The sequence below is a fragment of the Pieris brassicae genome, chromosome 8 (assembly GCF_905147105.1).
Source record: "Pieris brassicae chromosome 8, ilPieBrab1.1, whole genome shotgun sequence".
NCBI lineage: Eukaryota > Metazoa > Arthropoda > Insecta > Lepidoptera > Pieridae > Pieris > Pieris brassicae.
Genome location: NC_059672.1, coordinates 21410 through 45659, shown reverse-complemented (window position 1 = coordinate 45659; position 24250 = coordinate 21410). Strand labels below are relative to the sequence as shown.

The following is a 24250-nucleotide window of genomic DNA, read 5'->3' as shown; positions in this document are numbered from 1 at the left end:
ATCGCCGTTTTAGAATTAACGAGCAAAAACATGCGTGATGGAACAGCACGATCGATGCAGCTTTTAAAAACCTAGCATATACTTTATAAAGTTGAAAGTGCCAGTAAACAGCCATATGTGTGGTAATACAATATGTCATGTATCTCCTCATAAAACAAAACAACCGACACTGTCAAGGGACCACCGGCAGAGCTGTCAAAGCACATTTTATTACTTATCATTCACGCCAAACTAATCAAATTTTATTAAACAAATCATTACTAGTGGTTAAAGGGATACAAAGGCATTTGTATTTAAGAATCTTAAAGTAACAAAACAAATAAGGAAATTTATATCCCTTTACTATATTAATTTCAATAAATTGAGTTGATTTGTTATACAATAGAACACGGTGCTAATAATGTCCTTGGATTTGCGAGGTGTACACGCCGTAGGCTCTACATTATAACTGCAGTCAGGATGAGTGATGTCCGTCACTTCCGGCAGTGTGTCACGTCCGGTCGGGAGCTCGCAGACAGCCACACCAATAACATTTTATCATTTTATGTGCATCCGACCGAGTTTCCGCTTCATACGACGGCTCCGTTCACTGCAGAGGATCAATGTCCTGCAGACTGTTATCATTCCAGGCCTTCCCTTAAGTGCAATGCACGTCTTTAACATTTCAAGGTAGTCAAATCAATAGCAATCGTCAGAATTGCATTAACCGTTGTATCAGTATTAATAATCTTATCTACGTACTAAGACCAGATATAGTTGTACACGACCACGAAACTACTTTGATCGATCGATAAACCGATTATGTATTTTAACATATAAACACTACTTATTATGTAGTGGTTTTAAATTACGTGATACATAAGTTGTTTTCGGTTTTATTAATAAAAAGTGAGTGTAGGACTTGCTTCTCCAGGCGTTCAAAATAGTTTCGGAGAATTACACTGCAACCTCACGAATTTTACGTTTTAACAATATTAACAATGATTATAGTAATTGTTTAAATTATTTATTTATCGTTGTTTTTTCTTTTTTGTAATCAGAAATCACTTTTATGACATTATCTGAAACGTCTTATGAAAATATAAAACTCGCGCCGCTGAGTCGTGATTTAGTCATGTCTAATCACTTGGAGAGTGAATGGTTTAATAATCTTTATAGATGAATGAAACGGATTTAGATTTAGTCTGAACAAAGGCGACTTTTTATTCTCTTAGTAAGAGAACAAAATATAAAAGTATCTAATATCTATAATTTGTATGTTTGTTTTTTTTTATACAGCATACATATTCATCTCCAATTTTCACCCCTCTGCTATGAACCCCTATTTTGTATTTCTTAATTAAAAACTTATGACGTGAACTCTAAGGTTTACTTAGCTATATATAGAGAAAAATCCACAGAAGAACATAAAAGTTTTCATTCCGGAAAACCGAAAAGTCTCTGGGGTAGCAGAGCAAAATGTTCCATGTTCCATGAAAGTAGGTTTTTATACCTCATAGTAAATAAACAATTGTTTTTCTTAAATTAATGGCATAATAAAACCACGATTCAGTTCATTTTTTATTCAGAAATTTGAGTTAACATTAGTTAGTTATAAATTCATTCTAGCGTAAATCTAAACAACCGCCGCGAATTCGACGAAATCAGAATTCATTTAGAATAGTTATTTTACGGCATTGTATACTTTACACGCGATCAACTTTTGTTGCACCGCTTATTGCTATAGTTACACTGACCCCGGGCTCGTTGCAGTCGAGACTTTAAAATTGTATCCCGATTTGTATACATTAAAAAGGTTGCTTATAAGGAACTGCATCGAGCCGCGAAATCAACGCGGACACCTTTTCATCAGAATCACACGATTAAGCGACTAAACGTACGCTTTGCCGCCGAATCGTTAGGAGCTGACGCGAAGGAGGCCGCAGAGCGAGACGAGACTCGACTTCAACTACACACACATTCAGACTTGAAAATGCATTATTCACAATAAATTAACTTACAATAAATAAACTCTTAATATCAAAATTTCATTATAACAAGATACGAGCATCGTTGTAAACAGTTGCCTACCGGCGAGCGTACACCAGACATATTGCATCGTTGCATTGCCCGCTCTGCAATGTTTAAAAAATATGTATGTACGTATAATACTTTTACAAATGACTAGAAAGCAATCCATGTAAGATGGTGGGAATTGGTGAAATCGAACCAACGACCGGGTAGTTGTGTAAACAGTACCTGTTCTGTAATTCGTTTAGTTTTCTTTATTAACAATAATTTATAAAACGTTTTCGACTTTGATAAAAGTTAGAGTACAAGTTTATATAAGTTTATACAATAAAAAAAGTTTATTATCCTTATCCTATGTAACAGATCGTCGTGTCGTAGCCGATAATAGATTATGTGCGTTCGAGCTGATTAGCGGCGCGTGCACCGCGACTGATGATAATGAAATATTACATGGTATTAGGTTATCGTGTTATTTGATATATTAATTACATGATAATACGATATAAGTGAGTCCTAGCGAAGACAGCAAACCGAGAGTGGACGGACCTTCTCTACCAAAATAATATAACAAAAGTAATAGTCACCATAAATAAAACTTGTTTTTTAATATATTCAATTACACAATCTCATTAAATATAATTGAATTTTAAATATATTAATATGACTAGAAATTTTTATGGCATGAATAATATAGTATACTATGAAGAGTAAAAATGGCGTGAAAACCATTTTAGACTTTTGTAAACCTATTAAACCAAAGAAAAAATCAAAGCTTAAACTAGTATTTACAAGTATCTCGAACCAATTTTTTTTTTAAATACTTGATCAATTACAATTATTTCTTCGATAGATTACGTTTGTAAGCGTATAGCAATTAAATAAAGTCGATTGAAAAATCATGAAGAGTTTGAAGCTTAGTGTCGGTAGGGTTGGTTGGCGGCCCTCAACCCCGCAGCCAGCGGGCTATACTCCTTGCCCGAACGCGGCCGCAGCGTACTTGTTGTATGCCGGACCACCCTGCACACACAGAATAAGTTAAATTGTGCCGTGTAACCCACTAGTGGTAGTAGTAGTGATGCGGTGGATAGAAACTACCTCATGGTCACGGGTGTGTCGGAAGACGAGTGTGAAGAGCAAATAGAGAGGGTTTCGATGTAGTCTGACATGTCCGAGGTGCCGCTGGACGTACTGCGGCTGTCTGTCACCGCTACGCCTGCAAACACGTTTACCGCTTACAGACCTACATACACTTTAAACGAAATTTAAAACAACATTGAATTCGTGATAATTCACCTCGTAGTGGCTTATTAGTAAGAACTGGCACTTCAGCCTCAGCAGAGCAGCATTTGTGCGAGGGCAGAGGCGAGTTGCGCACCCCGCCGCTGGAGCGCGAGCGGCGCGGGGCCGTGTGGGGTGGAGCGTGCGCTCTCCGTGCCGAGCGGTACCGCCGTCGTACCGCCGCCGTCGTTACTGGAAGTTCAAAATCGCCCGCCGTACACGCATCACCGCGGAGCGACCACGATGAAACCCCGGAATCGTTGGAGCTAGACGAATCCCTGTTGCTGCCAGACGGAATCACCGTACCCTTAGTCTTGGAAGCCTCCGAACTATCCGCATCCGAGTGTTTTGCGGCGCATTCGCAGGGTGTACCGCCTGCACCGATGTCCCGTAGCGTTTCGATGGAAGAAGTTGACCCGCGGCTGCCTTCGAACTCTTTAACGTCCTCAAGGAAACGAGAGGAGTCTGCGGAACTGGAGCGCTTGCGGCAATCGGTACGCTCTCTGACCGCTCTAAGCTGTACTTGTTCACCGTCTTCAGCCGGGGTCCTGATCTCCTCTGAACCACAGAGAGTGGGGTTACTAGCAGACTTTTCATCCAGCAATCGACTGATTGGGTTTTTTGCAGGATGCTTTAAAGTGTGAAAAGTAAAACCACTTATGGGCGACATCGGGGTATATCCGGATGGCAATGGTTTTTCCTGATCGAACTGGATACTGTCTGTAGTATTAGGCTCCATCATCAAATATTCATCGTGCGAAATCCCTTTGGGACGGTTCTCTTTTTCTTGAGGGTTTCCGCACTTTGTACACATAATTTCATGTTTGGTAGTTCGTTCCTTGGGTCTAACGGTACCAGTTCGATTAAGATTAGCGCTCAGTGCGTCAAGTTCACGTTGAGTCACACCGGCTTTCTTGAATAGTTCTTTAGCGTTTTCGTAATGTTCTAAAGATAAAGCAAAATTCAAATTTTCGTAGTTAGCAAGTGGTCCATCGTCGATTTCATTATATTCTAAACTTTTGAATTTTTCAATGTTATCTGGGATACAATATTCATATTGAAGAGATTTTCTTCGTGTCTTTTGAGAGAGATCTATCGTGGCGTACAATGCACTTTTGTCAATAATGGTAGGTTTGACGGTTTCTTTAAAAGACACTAAGTTTCCTGGGTTCTCGGGATTCTTGTTGCAGTAAGGTAACTTAATCCAGTTGTTTGCCCAATCTGTAACTTTTTGACAGGGGCAGCTGGACTGTGGAAACGTTTCGTCTGAGTCTACCACAGTTGGTGTTTTTGGTTTTTTCCCAAATTTAAGTAAACAGCCGCATGACTTTTTCATTACTATTGTATTCATTGTAGAACTTTTTGTCATTTTAAATAACTCGTTATTTAAACATTCTTTAAGCCTTTTAGGTGTATCATAATATTCACCTTCGACCTGAAAAAATACATATTTTATTGTACACGCAATTCTCAAAACGTATTAACTGTGAATATTGCGTTAGCCATTAACATACAAGTAGTTAACAAAGTGGAGTTGCATCAAGGTAGCAACAACAACGGCGTAACAATCTTGACTGGCTGTCTTACCTGACGGCTTCAAGGGGGCTAAAGAAATGAATATTTTCGAAATTAAAGATTCGGCATAATGATGAACCCCAAGGTGACTTGGGGGGGGGGGGGGTGCTTACTTTTTTTAAATGTCATCACCTAACGTTTTAACATATTGACATTGCTAACATACCGTTAAAATCTTCTCTAAGTGGATTTGTATAATCAAAATAAATAATAGCAGTGGTCCTAGGTTCGACCCTTACTTACTATACTATACTTACTTATAAGGACTACTAAAGGAAATTTAACCAACTTCCGTTGGCCAATAGACTGAACACCTCTTATTATTTACCTCTGCTGAATGTATTTTTGGGACATCATAATTTTCATATGGTCCTATACTAGATGAAGAGTTCTCTTGAATTGATGATAATTGTGCGTGACTAAAAGATCTGACGGGCAGTGGCATCGGCGGTTTTCGTGTCAATTTTAAGTCTAGTTTCGTGGGTTTTGGAGGTCGGTCCGGAATCTGTTCCACTCCACAGCGACATATATTTTCATCTTGAGGATTCGCTAAGGATTCTAGAACCTTTTCCCTGTCACACGGCACGCCATTTTTGTTTGATTCGTCTACTTCTTCCATCGTCCAAGCGGGATTAAAGTGCTTTGCGCCCGGAGTCAATGCAGCAGTTGAAGATCTTGAAAGAGCGCCGAGTTTTGAAATACAGCTCATACATCTCTCCAACATTACATGTCCGTTGGCACTCCAAGGAGCGGGATCATTACCGTCTGTCATATCGTTGACCGAGGATGTGTCTCCCAGCCCCATGTCATCAAAGTGCCTTTCAGTAAAGGGCCAGTATGGGGATATAGTGCCCGGCTCTTCACCGCAACACGGATCTTCATACAAGCGTAAGTCAGTCGGAGGAAGTGATCTGTCTATTGTTTTTAACTCGACCCGCGCGTTCATGCTAAAAGCTTTTTGAGACTTCGGGCTTTCAAAACCTACAAACGAAAATAAATAAATTCCAATTGTATTGATATTTTCTATAAATCTGTCATTAACAAAAAAATACATTAATACCGTCATTTTTTTTCGACGAACTTGTTCTCCGCTTTGGTGAGAGCTGTCCCCGAGAAGCAAGATCAAAGTCTCGCAAAATGTCTGCCGACTGGTCCGAGATTAGGATGTGTAGCCCCTCCCCCTTGCCACAGTGGGATCCGCCTTCAAAACAGAATCTTCCATCAACGACACCGTAGCGCCTAAAGAAAGAAAAATTGTAATCACGAGAAGACTATTATTGTAATAGTTAGAGTATATAGCTAGGTAAGTAGGTAAGCAGGTAGTCTAGGAAGTCTACTAACCTAAGATGTGCGATGTTCCAGACGCCCAGTAATCGCGGTGGAACACCGACTGAAAGAGCACAACTGCGGCGATGGAGGTGCAGTCGAGCAGGCCCCGGTTTACCACTACCCAGCAGTACTAGGTAGTTGCGCGGGTCGCCTAAATGCGCCCCCAGTTTCACCTGCCACTGCATAAGGCGCTCGCGAGTCTCGAAGGCCAATACAGCCGTAAAGTCGGCACAGAGCAGTGCTAACGTATGGGAATGTTTGTCGAGGGTGAAGCCAGTTTCGCAGCCTACGTAACGCTGCAGCGACAGGGCCGCTTTGCTGGCCGCGCCACCCCACAGTGCGCGAGCGTCGCGGTACAGCAACAGGTGTACGCAGTCTGCAACACGCACACATGCTCGCATCGTGCACAACCTGCACGTCGTCTATATGAATGCAGATGTGTGTATTTATATAGACGACTTTAAGTATATATTACTGCTTCGTCGAATTTTATAAATAATTACTTTTTACGCCGATGTAGTTCTGTGAAGGGGTGATGTGTTCGGGCGGGGTGAGATAGTAGGGGAGATCGTTGGAATCGGTTTCTATTCTTCGTGTTTTATGGAGTCGAAAACGATCGTTGTGGAATGCTTTGTAGGCGCACGTCGTCCCCTTGGGTGAACTTACTCGTGCCGTGTGCGCTTTACAGTCATGCGTCTAAATCAATTATTTGATATCCCATTCTCTAAGTAGAGAAGCTACGCTTATTCATAAACGGCTCACGCGAAACATTATTTGCTATATAAAACAAATTAATTTAAAAGAAATTATAATATTATATATGACTTAGTTTTAGAGCAGTGTAATCTTAAAGTCAAAGTTACCTAAAATCCTATTACTTTTATATGAAGCAAATTATTTTAACCAATTCGAATTATAATTTAATAAAAAATGTTGTTTTGTCAGCAACTGCTGTCAGGCGCTTATGTGCTCAAATACACGAAATATTACTTGCTACTCGGTTTAGGTTATGAATTTATTTAAAACGAATTGTTAATTAGTGCACTTTCGTTGCACCGCGTCCACAAATGCATCGCAATATTTGATTATTGAAAGATAGCTTTGAAAAGCTTCATATCGATGGCCGTTATTGACCAGAAGTTTATATACAGTTCACCGACCAGCTAAGGAAATGGAAGGTATACTAAAGGATTTTTATGAAGCATTATTAAAAACTATACTACCGATTACATGACATAATTAAGTGGTAATACTGTGTATGGATCAGGACTTCCTTATAATAAATCAAATTTTAATGTCTCTAAAGATTTGCAAATTCGCTTTTATTATTGCTACTATACTTTATAATTACTGTTACGTATCATCACATCGTTACGAAGTTAAATTTACTATAAAATGTTATAATTAAACATGAGTATTCGTGATGACGTCTCACCTGCGACAGGAGACAGTTTCCGCATTACGCACCAGCGGGATTTCCACTGCAACAAGCACATGAAAATGTGTTCACCAACATTTAAATTGTCGTTTATAAAGATGTACAAATAGAAAAACCATAATAGGTAACATAACAAATACATACAATAAAACACTATAAGACAAAAAAAATTAAACTACTTTAGATCGACATATCGATTTATCAATTTAATTATTTTCTGGGAATATATTCGTATTGGTATGGTTACTATAATTTAAGCTCCAGAAGAATTTCTCTTTTTCTTACATAAAATACAGATGAAACAATATATATTAGATATATATATATACATAGAAATATTTTAAATAACCACCGACAAATGCAGGTTTTTTATACCTACAAATAATTTAATATTCAGAAAAGTTACCTTTTTCCCATCGCGAAACTTGACAGTGCCTTCGATGATCGTATTGTCGTCCGCCATCGTGTACTCCTCTATGAGACACCATCACATCACATCCCACGCCCAGCTTCGTCACACCACACTTTCCCACTCTACACCACACACTAAACTTCTCCACACTACACTACTCGTTACGAAAGCTCTCTGCGACTTATAAGCCTCATCTGAAACAAAAGACGTGACCTTGTACAATAAATATTACAAATGAATCTACTTAATTTATTGTTTAATTGAAAGATATTTCAAAAATATTATATCTAGGTACAGATTGAAAAGTTTTTATCTCTATCGGATCATTATACGGTCCGATGTCAGAATGTCGAATCCTAACCGGAGCCTTCATAAATTTGTCACCAAAGGATGTTTAACACATTATTGTTTAGAGGACCAAGCCTTTAGTTCTCAAGCAAAGATGACTATTTTCGGGAATATAATAAAGTTAGTTGCAAACAAAGTTAATTCAATCGACACCAGGAAACATCTCAATAACACGCAACCGCCATCAGTCCGTCGCAAAAGGAACACGTTGGTATCTAATCTTGTCTCGCAATAGATGTTATCGCGACATCAACTCCAATATATCGGCCGTGATACTTTATATCCCTCTAATCTAATTACTTTACACATGTATAACAATCAATTACCTTGATATAAAGACTATTGTGACATTACACAACCTGCAGGGCGTTACCAAATGTGTGTATATGGAGTGTACTCGAAGTCGATACGACGCAAATAAAGCTCTCTTGTTTAACGAGCGGCACTTGAAATCTCACGACAATAGGATCGCGTATCGATCCAATTAAATTTTATACGAAACAAGTCAATTAGGAGCCACCCCACCCTGTCCCATACGCAACTGCACCCTGCGCTGCACACACCACTCTACATCCTTTCGTTGTCCTGTCCTAATGCTTACGGTGACCAGGAGACCGCGATAAGCTTTTTTCGTTGTAGTCAAATAATCCTGGATTACCCCTCGTAATACCTTTTTTATACTAAAATATATAAAATGTTAATATCCTTGTAGAATCCGAAGCGGATTTGTATATTATTTCTCATCTAAATTGATACTTTATTTATCTCAAGTATTTAATTTTGAACGCCCTTGACACCATTTGATTTCAGTGAGTGTCTTCGAAGATATCATAATTTTCATATAATTTCATTAATTAATGGTCCAATACGTACGTATCTAATAAGTGCAAGATGGGTCTCAAATTAACGTTTGTAAAACGGATACAGATAGTTCCTAAACATACTGATCTTATCAAAATCTAAAACACATTACTCCTAGCAATCAATCATATCAGTCAATACAAAAAAAAGTTATCTCGCAACATGAACACGACAAAATAAGATTTGGAACTTTCCTACGAAACAGGTACTACCGGGTACATCGACTTTCAAAATAATGTTTAAATGTATATTAGATATAACATGTAGGTGTTATCTATTCCGCTACATTAAATCGGTTTACGCTTGGCGGTTGATTGAAAATATATTTTTATGAAATGAACGTATATATATTTATAATCTACTCTGGTTTTCGTCTTACGCAACTGCAAAGCTTTTAAAAAATGCAGCACCATGATGGCTGTATACAATGCTCTTGTGCTAAGTACTCTGGCATATTGTAGTGTCGTGTGGAACCCCCACTACGAAGTCCACAGAAAAAAGATGGATGGTGAACAAAACCGTTTTCTTGTAATTTAAAGACAAACTAGCAAAAAATAACCATCGCATAGCGATCGTGCTCAGCCCATTGAGCATTCAGTTTAATTTGAGCATTTCGGTTCCTAGAGGTTGGAGACGTAGCAAGAATTTTTTTATCTTCACTAAGCGCTCTAGTTTAGGTTTCTACGTATGCACTCCACTAAAGTGAATGTCTAGAACGCGCAGTGGGCTGCAAATTACGGGAAGGGCATTCCGTTATCTATTCTGTTTCACAGGTTCTTTTGCTATTCTTTAAAATATAAGGTCTTTTCTGAAATCCTTCTGTAAACTATTTAATTATAAGCATATAATGTTTGAGCACGTCTATTATCGAGGCCACACATTGGCATAACAATTTGTTTAACTTGTTTTCCTATTAGGTATTTGTTGGTTTTTATTGTTGTTGTTTGTTATTTTACAAAAAACATAGTTGTACGCTTTCACTCACTATTGAAATCAGTCTAATACGAAAAATGAGCGGTTTGTCCCAAAAGTAAATCGCCAGTCTAAGTATTCATATTGCCGTCGGACAAAGGTAGCCTGAAATATTTTTGGGCCTTGGAACTGTGACGCTTACGAAATTCGTTAAAAATATGGTGAATAGTATTCCGTAAAGATTATAAATTGCTTAAGGCATTCCATTTTTAGGGCTTAATATCATTCACAAGAAAAAATTATAAGTTTATTAAGGTCTATCAGCTATCAGAAAGAATCACACAACATAGTTTTGTTCTAATAATACGCTAAATAGCTGCGTATTTGATGAAAAACTTCAAATGAGTTTGTTTTTAAAATCTCTGGAGCCTTTTGTAGTCAAATAATATTCAAATCAACGTATTATTACCTATGTCCGATAACAAGCATACAAAATATAATAATATCAGTGTAAATAACTCACCTTGCCGTCGTTAGTTGCCAATTTATAAGTTCAATACGTAACACTACACACACACAAACATAATAGACCTCACACAGAAATAAAATAATTCATGCACTTTAACTCACACATGAAGTGTGTATATCGTTACTCGAACACCGAAATATGCACTACGAAAAGTTGTAAAGCAAGGGCGCCGTAGACACGTCACGGGTCCTCTCACAACCCGGCGTCGCGACCGACTGCCGCGCGCCCGCGGGCACAAGCCGCCGTTGCCTATAGGGTGGACTGGGATAGTTCCTTCGACATTTATACAAAGGAAGGTAATTAATTTCTTTTGTACTAACTAAGAATACAATCGTGCTGAAATAATTTCAAAATTGTGTTCATGTCAATAAAAAAATGAATAATGGAATGGAATGATGCAGCCTACACCTGTCTAGAAGATCGATAAACCTGTTCATCAGTATTAACTTGTGCGTTGTAGATCAGCTTCCCAAAATATGTGAGATTATTTAGTAGAAGACTCTCGTGACACGAAGTGCCCATGCAAATGTGAGGAAGTATATATTCATTGGTAAGATAATAATCTTAAACTGCATAACATTATTATCTTACCTTTATTATGTGTATTAAATGTTTTTGGTAAGTATGAATTATTTTATAGAGTTCAACGTAATAAAACACTTTTTAAATAAAATGTATTTAATTGATCACAGAAACAAGCTCATTATCCCAGAACATGCAATCGATGAATAAGTTTCTTCTTGAATTCAATTTAAAACAAATCAAAACATTAATATTAAAGCAGTAGCTTAGGAATTATCGCAGACATGTTTCCCGGGGCCGATGCAAGCCGCATAGGCCATTAGGTGAGGTATAACATTCTGCTCGTACAGGCCTGAGAACATGGCGTGATGTGGCCCTCTCGCAAATACTGCAACATCATCACCTCCGTGTGTCTCCGAAGATAGCGGGACACTTGCGGGATACAACCACTGTGTTGAACCTTCCCATGAGAAAAAAATATATGAGAACCGTGTCAACTGATCCACAAATCAAAATGCAAAAAAATATATATTTATGTCTTACCAAAATCTTTGTCCTTAGTTACATCTACTCTTCCCACAGCATTTGACGCGCGATAGCCGGGTCCGTTTGTATAAGACAGTGTCATATAGGGGAGTCCATCGTCCCCGAGTGAATCTGAGGGCCCCAGCACATCTCCACCGCGGTGCGTGTACCCGTTGAAGGCCATAACGTGCGCATGGTCTGATGTCACCACTAGCAGTGAGTCAGTCTCATCTAGCAGCTCGGATGCTCGCGCTACCGCCGCACTTAGCTCTATCGTTTCGTCTAACGCTAGAGTCGCTTGGTTTTCGTGGTGAGCGTGATCAATTCGTCCACCCTCAACGAACAAGAAGAAACCATTTTTGTTTCTGCTGAGCGATCTAATAGCGGTCTCAGTGAGCTCGGCAAGCGTCGGCTCAGTGTCAGCGTTTCTTTCCATATTATACTGTAGATGGCTACTTTCAAACAAGCCTAGAAGGTACTCTGGCAACTGGTCTTTGATATTGAGTAGCTGTTGTCTGTTCCATAAATACGCGTTTGATACGTTTTTTGCCATTTTATCGATTTGCCATTCATCAATAAGGTTTCGACCATCTAGCCGTTTTCCAAAAGTTCCTTCTTCGTCAACTGTATTATTAGGAAGAAATTCTCGTCTTCCGCCACCCAGAATTACCTGCAAAGTTGCGAAAATAAAGTTAACGACATATAATAAAATAAATTTTATAATCGTAGAAACATTAGAGAATTGTATGAAAAAAGGTGACCTTAAAATCGATTCCTGGATGCTGATGCACGAGCTGGTACGCTATGTCTGGACATGCAGTAGAATCATGACCGTCTTTACGTACATCCGCATCGCTTTCCCAATCACGCTGCGCGACTCGCGCGTATGCACCGGCTGGTGATGCGTGCGTAACTCGTGCACTAGTGACAATACCGGCATCTCGACCGTCTGCCAACGCCCACGCGGCGATAGATTCCACGTGATTGTGGGGGTCAACAGAAGTGGGACAGTCGCCACGTTCAACCGTACCCGTCACGCCAATTGTACCTCGGTTTGTCTTCACTCCGCACAGATACGATGTTGCTGTACATGCCGAGTCGGCAATTTGCGCATCCACACAATAAGTCTGTAATCAAATATGAACATCATATAATATCATTAAATTTTAAATATAATTGATGTTTAAAATAATAAGCAAACCAAAAGAGCTTAATTCATATTTCTTTAAATGCCGGCAGTGCACTTTCGAGCCTTCGAGCTGTCTGGGCAGTCAGGGCAGTAATTTAAATTAACATCAGATAAGTTATATCATTTGTATACACAATTCTATACAACTGTACCTTTGCTAAACCTAACGTAGGAAAGGTTTCAAAATAAAGCTCTGCTTCTTCTCCTGTGCGCCCGTTGCGCTGACCTAGAAGCGTCCGGGCGGCCGTGAGCGTTGGCACTGACATCCCATCCCCCAAGAACAAAACTATGTTACGCGCTGAGGTTCTTGGGTGTCCCTCAGTGCGGGTCGCATGCCTCTTCACAGTTTCCTGAGCCTGGTTCATCCAATATTCGCTGTTCCTTTCTTTCTCATTACGCAAATAGCGTTGCGATCGGAATATTTCTCGTTTAGTATTATGATATTCATCGCCTAAAGTTTCAATTATTCATATTATAATAAAAGTAAGTAGTTATCAGAAATTATTAATAAATATAGTTTATTAGTGCTTAACATTACCTGAACAACAGTTTACTATGAAAATAATCAATAAAATAAAAGAAATGTCATAGGGCTTCCACAACATAGTTGCGACACTTGTTTAAACACTTGATCAAATGCTCGCAACAGTCTTAGTTAATATACTAACAGATGTAATCAAAGGAAGCTGAGATGCCTATGCGATTTGCACTTATCTCCTTTTCATGATAATATCACGATGATAAGTTAGGACTCAGTTTAAGATAAGTTTTAGATAACTTGCAAATATCAGCGATAAGTCCACTGCATTTCTTTTAAATCTTCTTAGATTAACGTTCTCTGACTTAGAAATAATAAAATTCTTAATAATCAAAATGAATTAAATACGCGAATTAGTCATATATAAATAATTTTGTTATCAGATTGATAGTTTTCAGCACATTACGAGAAATGTCTCATGAAAAATGTAAGCTCGCGCCACTTCGTCGAGATTACGCACGACAAATTACTTATAAGGCAATGCTTTATAAATCTTTATAGATATGATTGGGTTTAGCGTTAGTGTGAAAATAGCCTGATTAATATCTACTACTTACATACTCTTAGTTTATTCGTTTTCATCGCATTTCGGAGTCAGTTTCATGTTTGTTTAAGTTTTATTATGTTTGAAAATATTTACTTGTTTAGATATATTATTTGTAAAGGGACCATAGAGCTTATAATTTTGGACAGATCTCCTTATATTAGGTCCTTACATATGAAATTGGCGTTTTGTATGGGAGGAACAAAAAGTCGAATATTTTTAAATATAATATATTTAATTTATCAAAGTATGAACCATTATTTTCTATGCACTTTTACCCTCTCATAGGTAGTTCATTGATCCCTTTACTAAAAAACCAGTCGGACGGGAATCAATAAAATCTATGAAGGCGATTTGTTCTGCCCCATCAGAGTTAAATTTTTCCCTTGCAAGAAGTTGTCCAAGTTTCGAAAAAATGGTAATCTGTTGGAGCAAGGTCCGGGGAGTACGGAGAATGTCTTAGACATTCCAATTGAAGCTCTTCTAATTTAGTAGCCGTCTGTTGTGCAGTGTGTGGTCTAGCGTTATCGTGAAGTAGCAGTGGCGTGGAGCGATTGACCAGCCTAGGTTGTTTAGCCGCTAGCTTTTCCATCATGGTTTCCAATTACTGACAATAGACATCAGCCGTAATAGTCTGGCCAGATTTGAGAAAACTGCACTGAACAATATCGGCACTAGTCCACCAAACGCTTACAAGTAACTTTTTTGGGGTTAATTTTCGCTTGGGGCAGGATTTGGCTGGCTGGCCAGGATCCAACCATTGCGCTGAGCGCTTCCGATTATCGTAAAGAATCCATTTTTCATCACAGGTAATGATTCGGTTTATACTTCACTTTATTTTGTCACCTATTGCATTCATCTACTTTTCAAATCTGGTATTGTGTTGGTAGTCGGATGCCTAGGACTCTATAGACAACTTTCAGGTGAAAACTGGTGAGGTATAATAGGTATAAATGTGTATACCTTGGCCAGATATAGAAATGATCATCTCTTTTTCACAAGCATTTTATGCGAATGATTTATCATAAGATCACCTAAAACTGGACGTATTGCATCAACGTTGGATGGCAATTAGTTTATATCGCATATAACTAACATAGTTTATATCACAAGTACGTCATAAATGTAGTATTTGATAGGAGTAGTATGGAATGGCGATAAGGAATAAACATTTTAAGTTTAAGGGTCTGTGGCATTCATAAGCATATCATTTATTTCTCATAATTAGAGAGGAAAGTATGTTTCTCTTTAACTGTCCCCAATTCTTAACATACATCAGCGTAAGAATGACAATTTACAAAAAAAAATGTTACATGAATACACAATAATAATTATCATCATTATTTATTATATATTTAATTTCATCTGTTAAATTATATCAATTTATTATAAATCTAGGTGAGACTCGTAACTCGCTCTTGTTATCGTCTATATAATTTTATCAATGTATTATTACTTAATTTTCGAAAACGTTAATATGACTTTTGTGTTAATGACAAACTATTTTTTTTGATATAAATAATAGATTACATTAAAATGACAAGTTGTCGTGAGGATAGTTTTCCTTTTACCATTTTTTTATAATCTATCTACAAAATATTATCAGTATCAGAGAAGATAGTAGAGAACTTAGAGGTATTACAATATTAGCATTATTGCAGACATGTTCGCCTGGACCGATGCAAGCCGCGTAGGCCATGAGGTGCGGAATGGCATTTTGTTCGTAGAGGCCCGAGAACAAAGCGTGCTGCGGTCCCCTCGCGAAAACTGCAACGTCATCGCCGCCGTGCGTTTCTGACGACAGCGGGACGTCCACGTGAGACCTCCACTGCATGGATCCTATAGGATTACAATATATAATAATTATTATATTTTGGTTTCATATTTAATGATTACTTGGCTACTAGTATCAAATATATTCCTCACCGTATTTTCCCTCCGTTGTGATGTCTACACGTTTTCCTTCAACGTGAGCTCGAAATCCAGGTCCATTGGTATAGGAGAGTGTCATGTACGGCACGCCGTCTCGGTCAGCGGCTCTTGCCGTGCCCAGTATGTTGCTTCCACGTGCTGCGTAACCATTGTAGGACATGACGTGAGCGTGGTCCGCCGTTACCACGAGCAACGAGTCTCTTTCATCCAATAACTCAGCCGCACGCGACACCGCTGCACTGAGTTCGATCGTCTCATCCAGTGCCAGTTCCGCGTAGTTGCTGTGATGGGCGTGGTCTATGCGTCCACCTTCGACAAACAGAAAGAAACCCTTATCGTTTCTCTGTAGCATTCGTATAGCAACTTCGGTCAGTTCAGCCAGAGAAGGCTCGGTAGTCGGATTGGTGAGCATGTTGTAGCGCAAGTGGCTGCTCTCGAATAAACCTATCAGATATTCCGGCATTGTTGCATTGGCGCTTAACAGTTGCTCTCGATTCCAAACGTAGCTATGTGTAACATTACGTTCAATCTTGTCAGACCGCCATTCGTCTATTAAGTTGCGTCCGTCGGTCCTAGTTCCATTCGATCCCTCTTCATCCACAACATGCCTTGGTAAAAATTCGCGTCGTCCTCCTCCTAGTATTACCTTAAACTGGCGACCAGGATTTTCAGTGATAAGTTGCGTTGCAATATCGGGACATTGCTGCGGGTCGGCCCCGTCAGCACGCACACTGGCATCATTTTCCCAGTTGCGGTTGGCGGCTCGTGCGAAGGTAGCGGCTGGCGACGCATGCGTCACCCGAGTGGTGGTTACGAGGCCTGCATCGCGGCCATCCGCCAACGCCCACGCGGCGATAGACTGTAGTCGGGCAGTAGGCTCTAGAGACGCACCGCAATCCGAACGCGGTACAGAAGCCGACACGCCCAGGGTTCCTTGGTTTGCTTTCACACCGCATAAGTATGCCGTCGCCGAGCACGCAGAGTCTGCGACTTGAGCATTTACACAGTACGTCTGCAACATACACATACCTTTCAGATTTTTTTTATTTTGAATAAAAATACATTGTGCATTTTTTTTAATAATACAAACCTTACTCAAACCAGAAGTCGGGAAGGATTCGAAGGAGAGCTCTGCTTCCTCTCCAGTATACCCGCGACGTTGCCCCAGCAGCGTTCGCGCGGCAGCAAGCGTAGGCACGGACATGCCGTCGCCCAGGAATAAGATGACATTACGCGCGGCGGGACCTGTCTTGGTTCCAGCGCGACGCTTTACGGTCGCCTGCGCCTGCGCCTGCCAAAAGGATGCAGAGAGCTCGTCACTTCGTACCGTACCTCGCACTGACCCTGGCTCGTCAGGGTGATAGCTATCTGCGGTGGCGAGCGCAAGGAAGCCCGCCAGAACCAACGCTGTGAACGTTCCCATGTATATGGCTATGTTGTGCCTCATACTCTGCACGGTTCTATTTATAAGGCCAACGATAGCGCTTTATCTTACATTTATTATGCTATTAATATCTGATAATTTTTGAAAAACTCAAATTCCAATGTCTATTTTATAAAGTTAAGTCAAGGCAGCCCGTAGCTATTACTATGTGGAATATTATATAATATAACTAATTGTTTCCTTTTTTTTATAGAACAGGGGGAAAAAGGGCAGGAGGGTCACCTGATGTTAAGTGATACCGCCGCCAATGGACACTCTCAATGCCAGAGGGCTCACGAGTGCGTTGCCGGCCTTTTAGGAATTGGTACGCTCTTTTCTTGAAGGACTATAAGTCGAATTGGTTTAGAAATACTTCAGTGGGCAGCTGGTTCCACATAGCGGTGGTGCGTGGCAAAAATTGCCGATACCAATTGATACGGGTGAAATTTTGTATTCTGCCTCGTCATCTGATGACAAAACTTAGTAGCAGGTATTAATTCGAACAACTCCTCTGAAAACTCTAGGTTAGGATAAATGCAGTATAAAATGCAGAGTGACCTCACAGCTCTACGCAACGCCAAAGGATCAAGCCGCTCCAAGAGGGATTGGTCATCGACGAATCGAACCGCTCTTTGTTGAATAGTGGAAGAAGCTGGTACCGGGGAGCCCCCGCCTAGAGGTGAGAATAGTATTCCATGTGGGGCCATATTTGCGCTTTATAGAGCTGCAAGCTGTGGCCCGGAGTGCAGTACCGTCTCGCTTTGCTGAGCACACCAAGTTTTTTGGTGGCTAATTTAGCCTTTACCTTCAAGGCTTGAATAAGCTGACTCCATCTTCATACTCAATTTATTAATCATCCATACTGGCCAACCGATTCTATACAAGTTATTAATAAGCAATCAAAACTTCCTAAACATGCGAAACGAAAATTACACTAAATATTTCCGTAAATAGGAAAATTAACAGTCAACATGAACATTGTGAATGCTGACTAGAAAGTCAACGGGCTCACCTGATTCGTTAATGTCTATAAACAATTACTATGAAATGCGTCCGAAAGAGTACAAGAGTGCAGTGGTTTTTTAAGGGCGCAATGGAATTATTAATTTGAACCGTAATTAGTTCGTGATTCATTTAGTTACGACACGACGGCAGCCCAATTGAATTCTATATATTTTTTATTTAAGTTGTATTTAATTTTTAATCTCGCTTGCACCAAACATAGGTGAGGTGTAGCTCTGTGTAACTCAGAATTCGAATTAATAGTCCTCCTGGATCATAATTGTTTGCCTTACAAATTACGAGAGTGCGAGCTTAGCTTAGTTTCTAAACGGTCTATTCAGCAATGCCTTTATATACTACACACTTACAAGAATTAACAACTTTCTCAAAAAACACGTCGTTTTATTATTTTCTTTCTTGACTTACAAGAAATTTCCATCTATAGAATACCTTTTAAAACGCCATCTATCGTAACGTGACATCGTCTTGTAGTATAACGTCCGCCCGACTTTTGGTCGACGCACCGCCACCGACAGATGATGCATTCCACAAAAAACTCCCAATAGCGATCCTGATTCCAATAATTCGTTTTTGTTCTGCTCAATACTACGGTTGCGACATCAGTGCTACGGATGTTGACAGAACTACTTCAAAGATGCAAACAATAACGTCGGGATCTGTAACGCTGGTGTAAGTTACAAAGACCGGGAGCATTCACTTGATACTGGAGATTTATTTTTAATAAAACGCAAAGGTTGGCATTTTCTAATAGCGATAGCTAGCGTGACTTCATTAACGAGACTTTGTACAATACAATATTGAGAAGTTCTGTAAAATCTATTATAGTGAGGACTGAGGAGGTTTATTATTCCACCGCCATTTTAATCGACTTTAAAACAAACTGCTACTCTTTCATGTGGATCTGAAACGTTTTATATTCAGATGTTTATTTAGAACAATAACTGAAATTTCTCATTATCATAGATAGAATGACACTACTTTTGCCATCTATATAATATGAGATTCACAGATCACCCAAAAATAATATCTCTTATTGTCTAAATTCATAATCGAATTAATTGTTTAAGCGATCATCTATCACTGTGCATGTGAGGAACGCAATGGCAGCACGACATCTTAGAATTATATAGCACTAGCGGACCCCACAGACTTCGTTCTCAGGCACTCCAGGCCGCCCGACCAATACAAGTACCCGCGTGAGCTCTTCTCCGCGGGTCCCGACGACACCAGGGCAGCAACCGCGGCTTCGACCGCTGGTCGCCTCGCTGGGCCTCCCGGGGCTACCGGGGGTCTCACCCGGCGGAGCTTGACCGCGAGCCGCGCAAGCTGCCCGATATCATCACCGATCACGACACCAGGGCCAAAGCGTAATCTCGACCTCATCACCACCGGATTGACACCCCGGACATGACCCCATCAAGGGCTATATGCCCGCCCCCGTACCGCCCTGTATCAGCAGGGCGCGAACCGCCACACCACCTGAAGGGGGCATACGCCCCGAACAGGGAAAAACACCCCCTCGCGAGGGAGGGTGTAGCATTAACTACGAAGACTTCGTTCTATCAAAAAGATTTGAAATGTGGCAGTGTTTTGTTCTAAAAGTGACAAATATTTAGAAATTGTGTGCCTCATTGATAATATATTTTCCTATTTGTATGTATTCAAATAATTTTGCTCAGATAGGGATATTAAATTTATAATTCAAAAATTAAATCCTTTTTTTTTAATGCGATGTGTTTGACAGACGTTATGACGTGAAAACATATGCATATTATGTCGCATGCCGAAACTAAAATAAAAGAAATAATATCGCGAAGCCAACCAAATTAAAAATCTATGAACTTTATTGAATAGCAATAAAGTTCAAATTGACTCTACATTTTATTTACAAAACGTTTGTATGGGAAAAAGAAAAGGGCTGTTTTAGGGTTTTCTCGAAAATTACTCGAATTTTTCTCGCCGTAAAAACCATTCTTAGATTTCAACGAACATTAAAAAAAGAATTGGTACAATTGTTCCAGGCGTTTCAGAGATATGCGCTTACCAACACATTTTGCGATTCATTTATATATTATAGAAGATTTAGGGTTTGATGACTTTTTTGAAGTTTTTTTTTTGTATAAGTTAAAGTGTCCCTCTCTTATATTAATAAATACTTTAGAAGTGTAATTTGTGGTGTGACATTCCGTGATAGGTTGTTTTGTTCATGGTGCCGAAACCCGGAATGGACTTTGGACTCGTGAGTTAGTACAAAAGACTTAGAATATTTATTTGTTATTGACAATTTAAATAATCAATACATCAGTGATTGTAAATAATAGACTTATCGTTATTTTAAATTGAAACAATGGCATTTAACATAATAAAAAATCAAGAGGATTTGCATTCAAGATTACAAAAGGCGCATGCAAATTATTAAAGAATTTATGGATAATGATAAACAATTAATACAAATAGTAGTTCCGGAGAAAATAAAATTGTTTCCGTATTTTGAAGAAGACTAGAGAAGAATATATACTGAATATATGACAGAGCTAAAAGAAAAGTTAGAACAGTTTGAGAATACATCATGTAGGAAAAATCAAACAAAGGCAGTCTTCATTCTGTAGATGCTATAAAATTACCGCGGATACAACTCCCTCGTTTTCTGGAAAATATAGTGAATGGCAAACATTTTATGATTTGTTCTGTTCTGTTATTCATAATAATGAAAAGTTATCGCCTGCGCACGAATTGCATTAATTGAGTCGTATAATATCAAAACCGGCAATCTCCATGTTTTAGGGAAAATAACTTATCAATGCCAAAATATTCTCCATTGACTAATCATCCATCTCAAACAATAAAAAAACTTAAACAAACGGTATTCTCCCAACCAAAAACAACTTTAAAGTTTAAAGTTACTTTCAAAAGCGACAAACTCCTAGAGGGTTAATTTCAAACATGACAATCTCCACTTCGACCAATCAGAGCGCAGTATTTAGTACAGGATCGGCGTTGATACACAGTGAACCTGCTCGTGGTATTTTTATGATTTTATTGGGATATTTTAAGGGAATTAAGTGAAACGTGTGTTTATTTTAAACTATGGACCATCCTGTAACTCCTTGTCGAGGGCGAAAACGGCAGAGGGATCCAGAGAATTGGACTGTAAACATCAAGAAACGGTCAAGGTACGTATATAGTGCTTACACAATTTTGGTACTTGAATATTCTTTTTGGTTGGAACTTTTGATTTATTTAGGATTTGGCTCTCTCCGAACAGACGTCTGCTTAACTTGTTTGCAGCACGATGAATTATTAAAAGTAGAAAAAGATATATCAAAACGAAATGATATTATGATATATAGAAGAGTTCACAAATTGCGAGCCAAAGCATTTTATGATTTAGTTCGCGAAGAATATGCTGATGTGATGACATTTTGTTTTGATTGTCAAATAAATTGTCCTATGCCTAAACTTCCTGATCAAACCACTTATTATTCTAGACAATTATATCTATATAACTGTACCGTTATTCAGGGCACTTCCAAGGACAATACCTTTGCGTACTGCTGGACTGAAGACACTTTTGCGAAAGGCTCCAATGAAATTGCCTCTGTTGTATTCCACCGACTTCATTCAATAGACTTTATTGGAATAAAAACAGTACGTCTGATTGCGGATGGCTGCGGTGGACAAAATAAAAACTCGACTATGGTGACAATGATAGTTAAGTGGCTGACAAATTATGCCCCGGAAACCGTAAAAGTTGTAGAAATAGTTTTTCATGTAGGAGGACATTCATTTATACCACCGGATCGAATATTTGTAATGATTGAAAAAGATATACGCAAACGAGAGATAATAAAAAATCCCATAGAATACTTGACCATTCTAGAAAATTAAAGTACTGTTTTTAAGTTAGGAGTTGACTTCAAAGTTTATGACTGGAGAAACGCTAGGAAGACTTGTGTTAAAGATTGGGAGGGAGACTTTTTCTATAAAGTCAGCGACGGTATGTATAGAGGGATAAAAAAATAAAAAACTTCCACACCATGACCGTTGGTGAAATTATTTCTTCTGGGCGCGTAAACACAAATAAGTTAACAGATGTAAAAAAAAATATTAATAAAACATTCCGGAGAAAATTGGATTGAAGATGAGGAATTGTTGTTTTATAAATCTTTATTTGAGACTGTAGAGAATACAGAAGATGGAACTACAAATACTTGACGTAGATGAGATTTTATGTGAATATCAGAATGAGGAACCACCTTTACGAATATGATTATTTTCATCTTTATTATTATTAAAAGTATATTGTTCTTAAATATTACAAAAAAAATTTGTATGGACATACGCATATTCTAAATGTTTTACTGTTTACCTAGATGGGCATGATTTATCTGCGTATAGTTTTGTCAATATAACAATTCGAAGTATTTTATGCGATTTCTTTATATCAAAACTAAATTCAAAGACACAGTTTCGCAAAGTATCAAGATAATTTACTCACTCATTGTTTAATTTCAAAAATGGCGGTATCTGTTTCAAAAATGGCAGTCTCCAACACAGTTACTATCAAATCCGGCTATTTCCAATAATGCGTAACAAAGTCAGCAATCTCCATGTTTTTTTTTAACGATTTCTTTCAACATTTTCTTGTTACCGCTATTAAATCGCTTCAAACTACTAAATAATAAAACTATGAAGTATATTTTGTTAACTGTTAACCATTTTGCCAAAAGAATAATTGAAAAAACGTTTTTCATGTTTATTTCAAATGTAAGTAAAATAGAGGATGCCGTTTTTGATATTATATGACTCAATTAGTAAAAGGATATAACAGTAATGCAATCCTAAAGACTTTATTTTCACAGAAATCAATTAGTGAATCATCATCAGAAATTACACAATTATTAGACACAACAACATCTTGGTTTTTCTTCATCTTTGGATAATATGAGCATAACTACGGCGTCATGGGATTGAGTTGTAATTTATTTGATAGTCTCGAAGATAGACTAGTTAATGAAAAACTATATTTTTAGATATTAATAATAGATTACATTAAAATGACGTCTTGTTGTCCTTTCACCAATTTTTTATAATCTATCTACAAAATATTATCAGTATCAGAGAAGATAGTAAAGAACTTAGCGGTATTACAATATTAATTAGTATTATTGCAGACATGTTCGCCTGGACCGATGCAAGCCGCGTAGGGCATTCGGCCAGATATAGAAATGATCATCTCTTTTTCACAAGCATTTTATGCGAATGATTTATCATAAGATCACCTAAAACTGGACGTATTGCATCAACGTTGGATGGCAATTAGTTTATATCGCATATAACTAACATAGTTTATATCACAAGTACGTCATAAATGTAGTATTTGATAGGAGTAGTATGGAATGGCGATAAGGAATAAACATTTTAAGTTTAAGGGTCTGTGGCATTCATAAGCATATCATTTATTTCTCATAATTAGAGAGGAAAGTATGTTTCTCTTTAACTGTCCCCAATTCTTAACATACATCAGCGTAAGAATGACAATTTACAAAAAAAAATGTTACATGAATACACAATAATAATTATCATCATTATTTATTATATATTTAATTTCATCTGTTAAATTATATCAATTTATTATATGATCATTTCTATATCTGGCGGAATGGCATTTTGTTCGTAGAGGCCCGAGAACAAAGCGTGCTGCGGTCCCCTCGCGAAAACTGCAACGTCATCGCCGCCGTGCGTTTCTGACGACAGCGGGACGTCCACGTGAGACCTCCACTGTATGGATCCTATAGGATTACAATATATAATAATTATTATATTTTGGTTTCATATTTAATGATTACTTGGCTACTAGTA

General features: G+C 38.5%; 3 protein-coding genes across 6 annotated transcripts; all 3 read right to left on the bottom strand.

Annotated features, from left to right (window-relative positions):
- Positions 1-1547: 1547 nt before the first annotated feature.
- On the bottom strand, positions 1548-10802 carry LOC123712734. 4 transcript variants are annotated; one of them, XM_045665968.1, is made up of 9 exons: positions 10687-10802; positions 8037-8236; positions 7628-7673; positions 6205-6568; positions 5924-6102; positions 5192-5844; positions 3304-4723; positions 3106-3223; positions 1548-3027 (listed from the first exon to the last, which is right to left on the bottom strand). In XM_045665968.1, exons 2-9 carry the CDS (start codon positions 8091-8093, stop codon positions 2925-2927), a joined length of 2940 nt encoding a protein of 979 aa, XP_045521924.1. In that variant the 5' UTR covers positions 8094-8236; positions 10687-10802; the 3' UTR covers positions 1548-2924. The 4 variants fall into 4 exon arrangements, with proteins under 4 accessions (XP_045521924.1, XP_045521923.1, XP_045521926.1 ...); XM_045665967.1 differs by lacking the exon at positions 10687-10802 and adding an exon at positions 8338-8628; XM_045665970.1 differs by lacking the exon at positions 10687-10802 and adding an exon at positions 8544-8624.
- A 550-nt stretch (positions 10803-11352) lies between these two features.
- LOC123712735 (membrane-bound alkaline phosphatase-like) lies at positions 11353-13592 on the bottom strand. The gene is made up of 5 exons (XM_045665972.1): positions 13467-13592; positions 13081-13379; positions 12501-12866; positions 11758-12409; positions 11353-11674 (listed from the first exon to the last, which is right to left on the bottom strand). Exons 1-5 carry the CDS (start codon positions 13531-13533, stop codon positions 11481-11483), a joined length of 1578 nt encoding a protein of 525 aa, XP_045521928.1. The 5' UTR covers positions 13534-13592; the 3' UTR covers positions 11353-11480.
- Positions 13593-15194: 1602 nt separating this feature from the next.
- On the bottom strand, positions 15195-17389 carry LOC123713282 (membrane-bound alkaline phosphatase-like). The gene is made up of 3 exons (XM_045666886.1): positions 17033-17389; positions 15937-16954; positions 15195-15849 (listed from the first exon to the last, which is right to left on the bottom strand). Exons 1-3 carry the CDS (start codon positions 17387-17389, stop codon positions 15596-15598), a joined length of 1629 nt encoding a protein of 542 aa, XP_045522842.1. The 3' UTR covers positions 15195-15595.
- Between the last annotated feature and the right edge of the window lie 6861 nt (positions 17390-24250).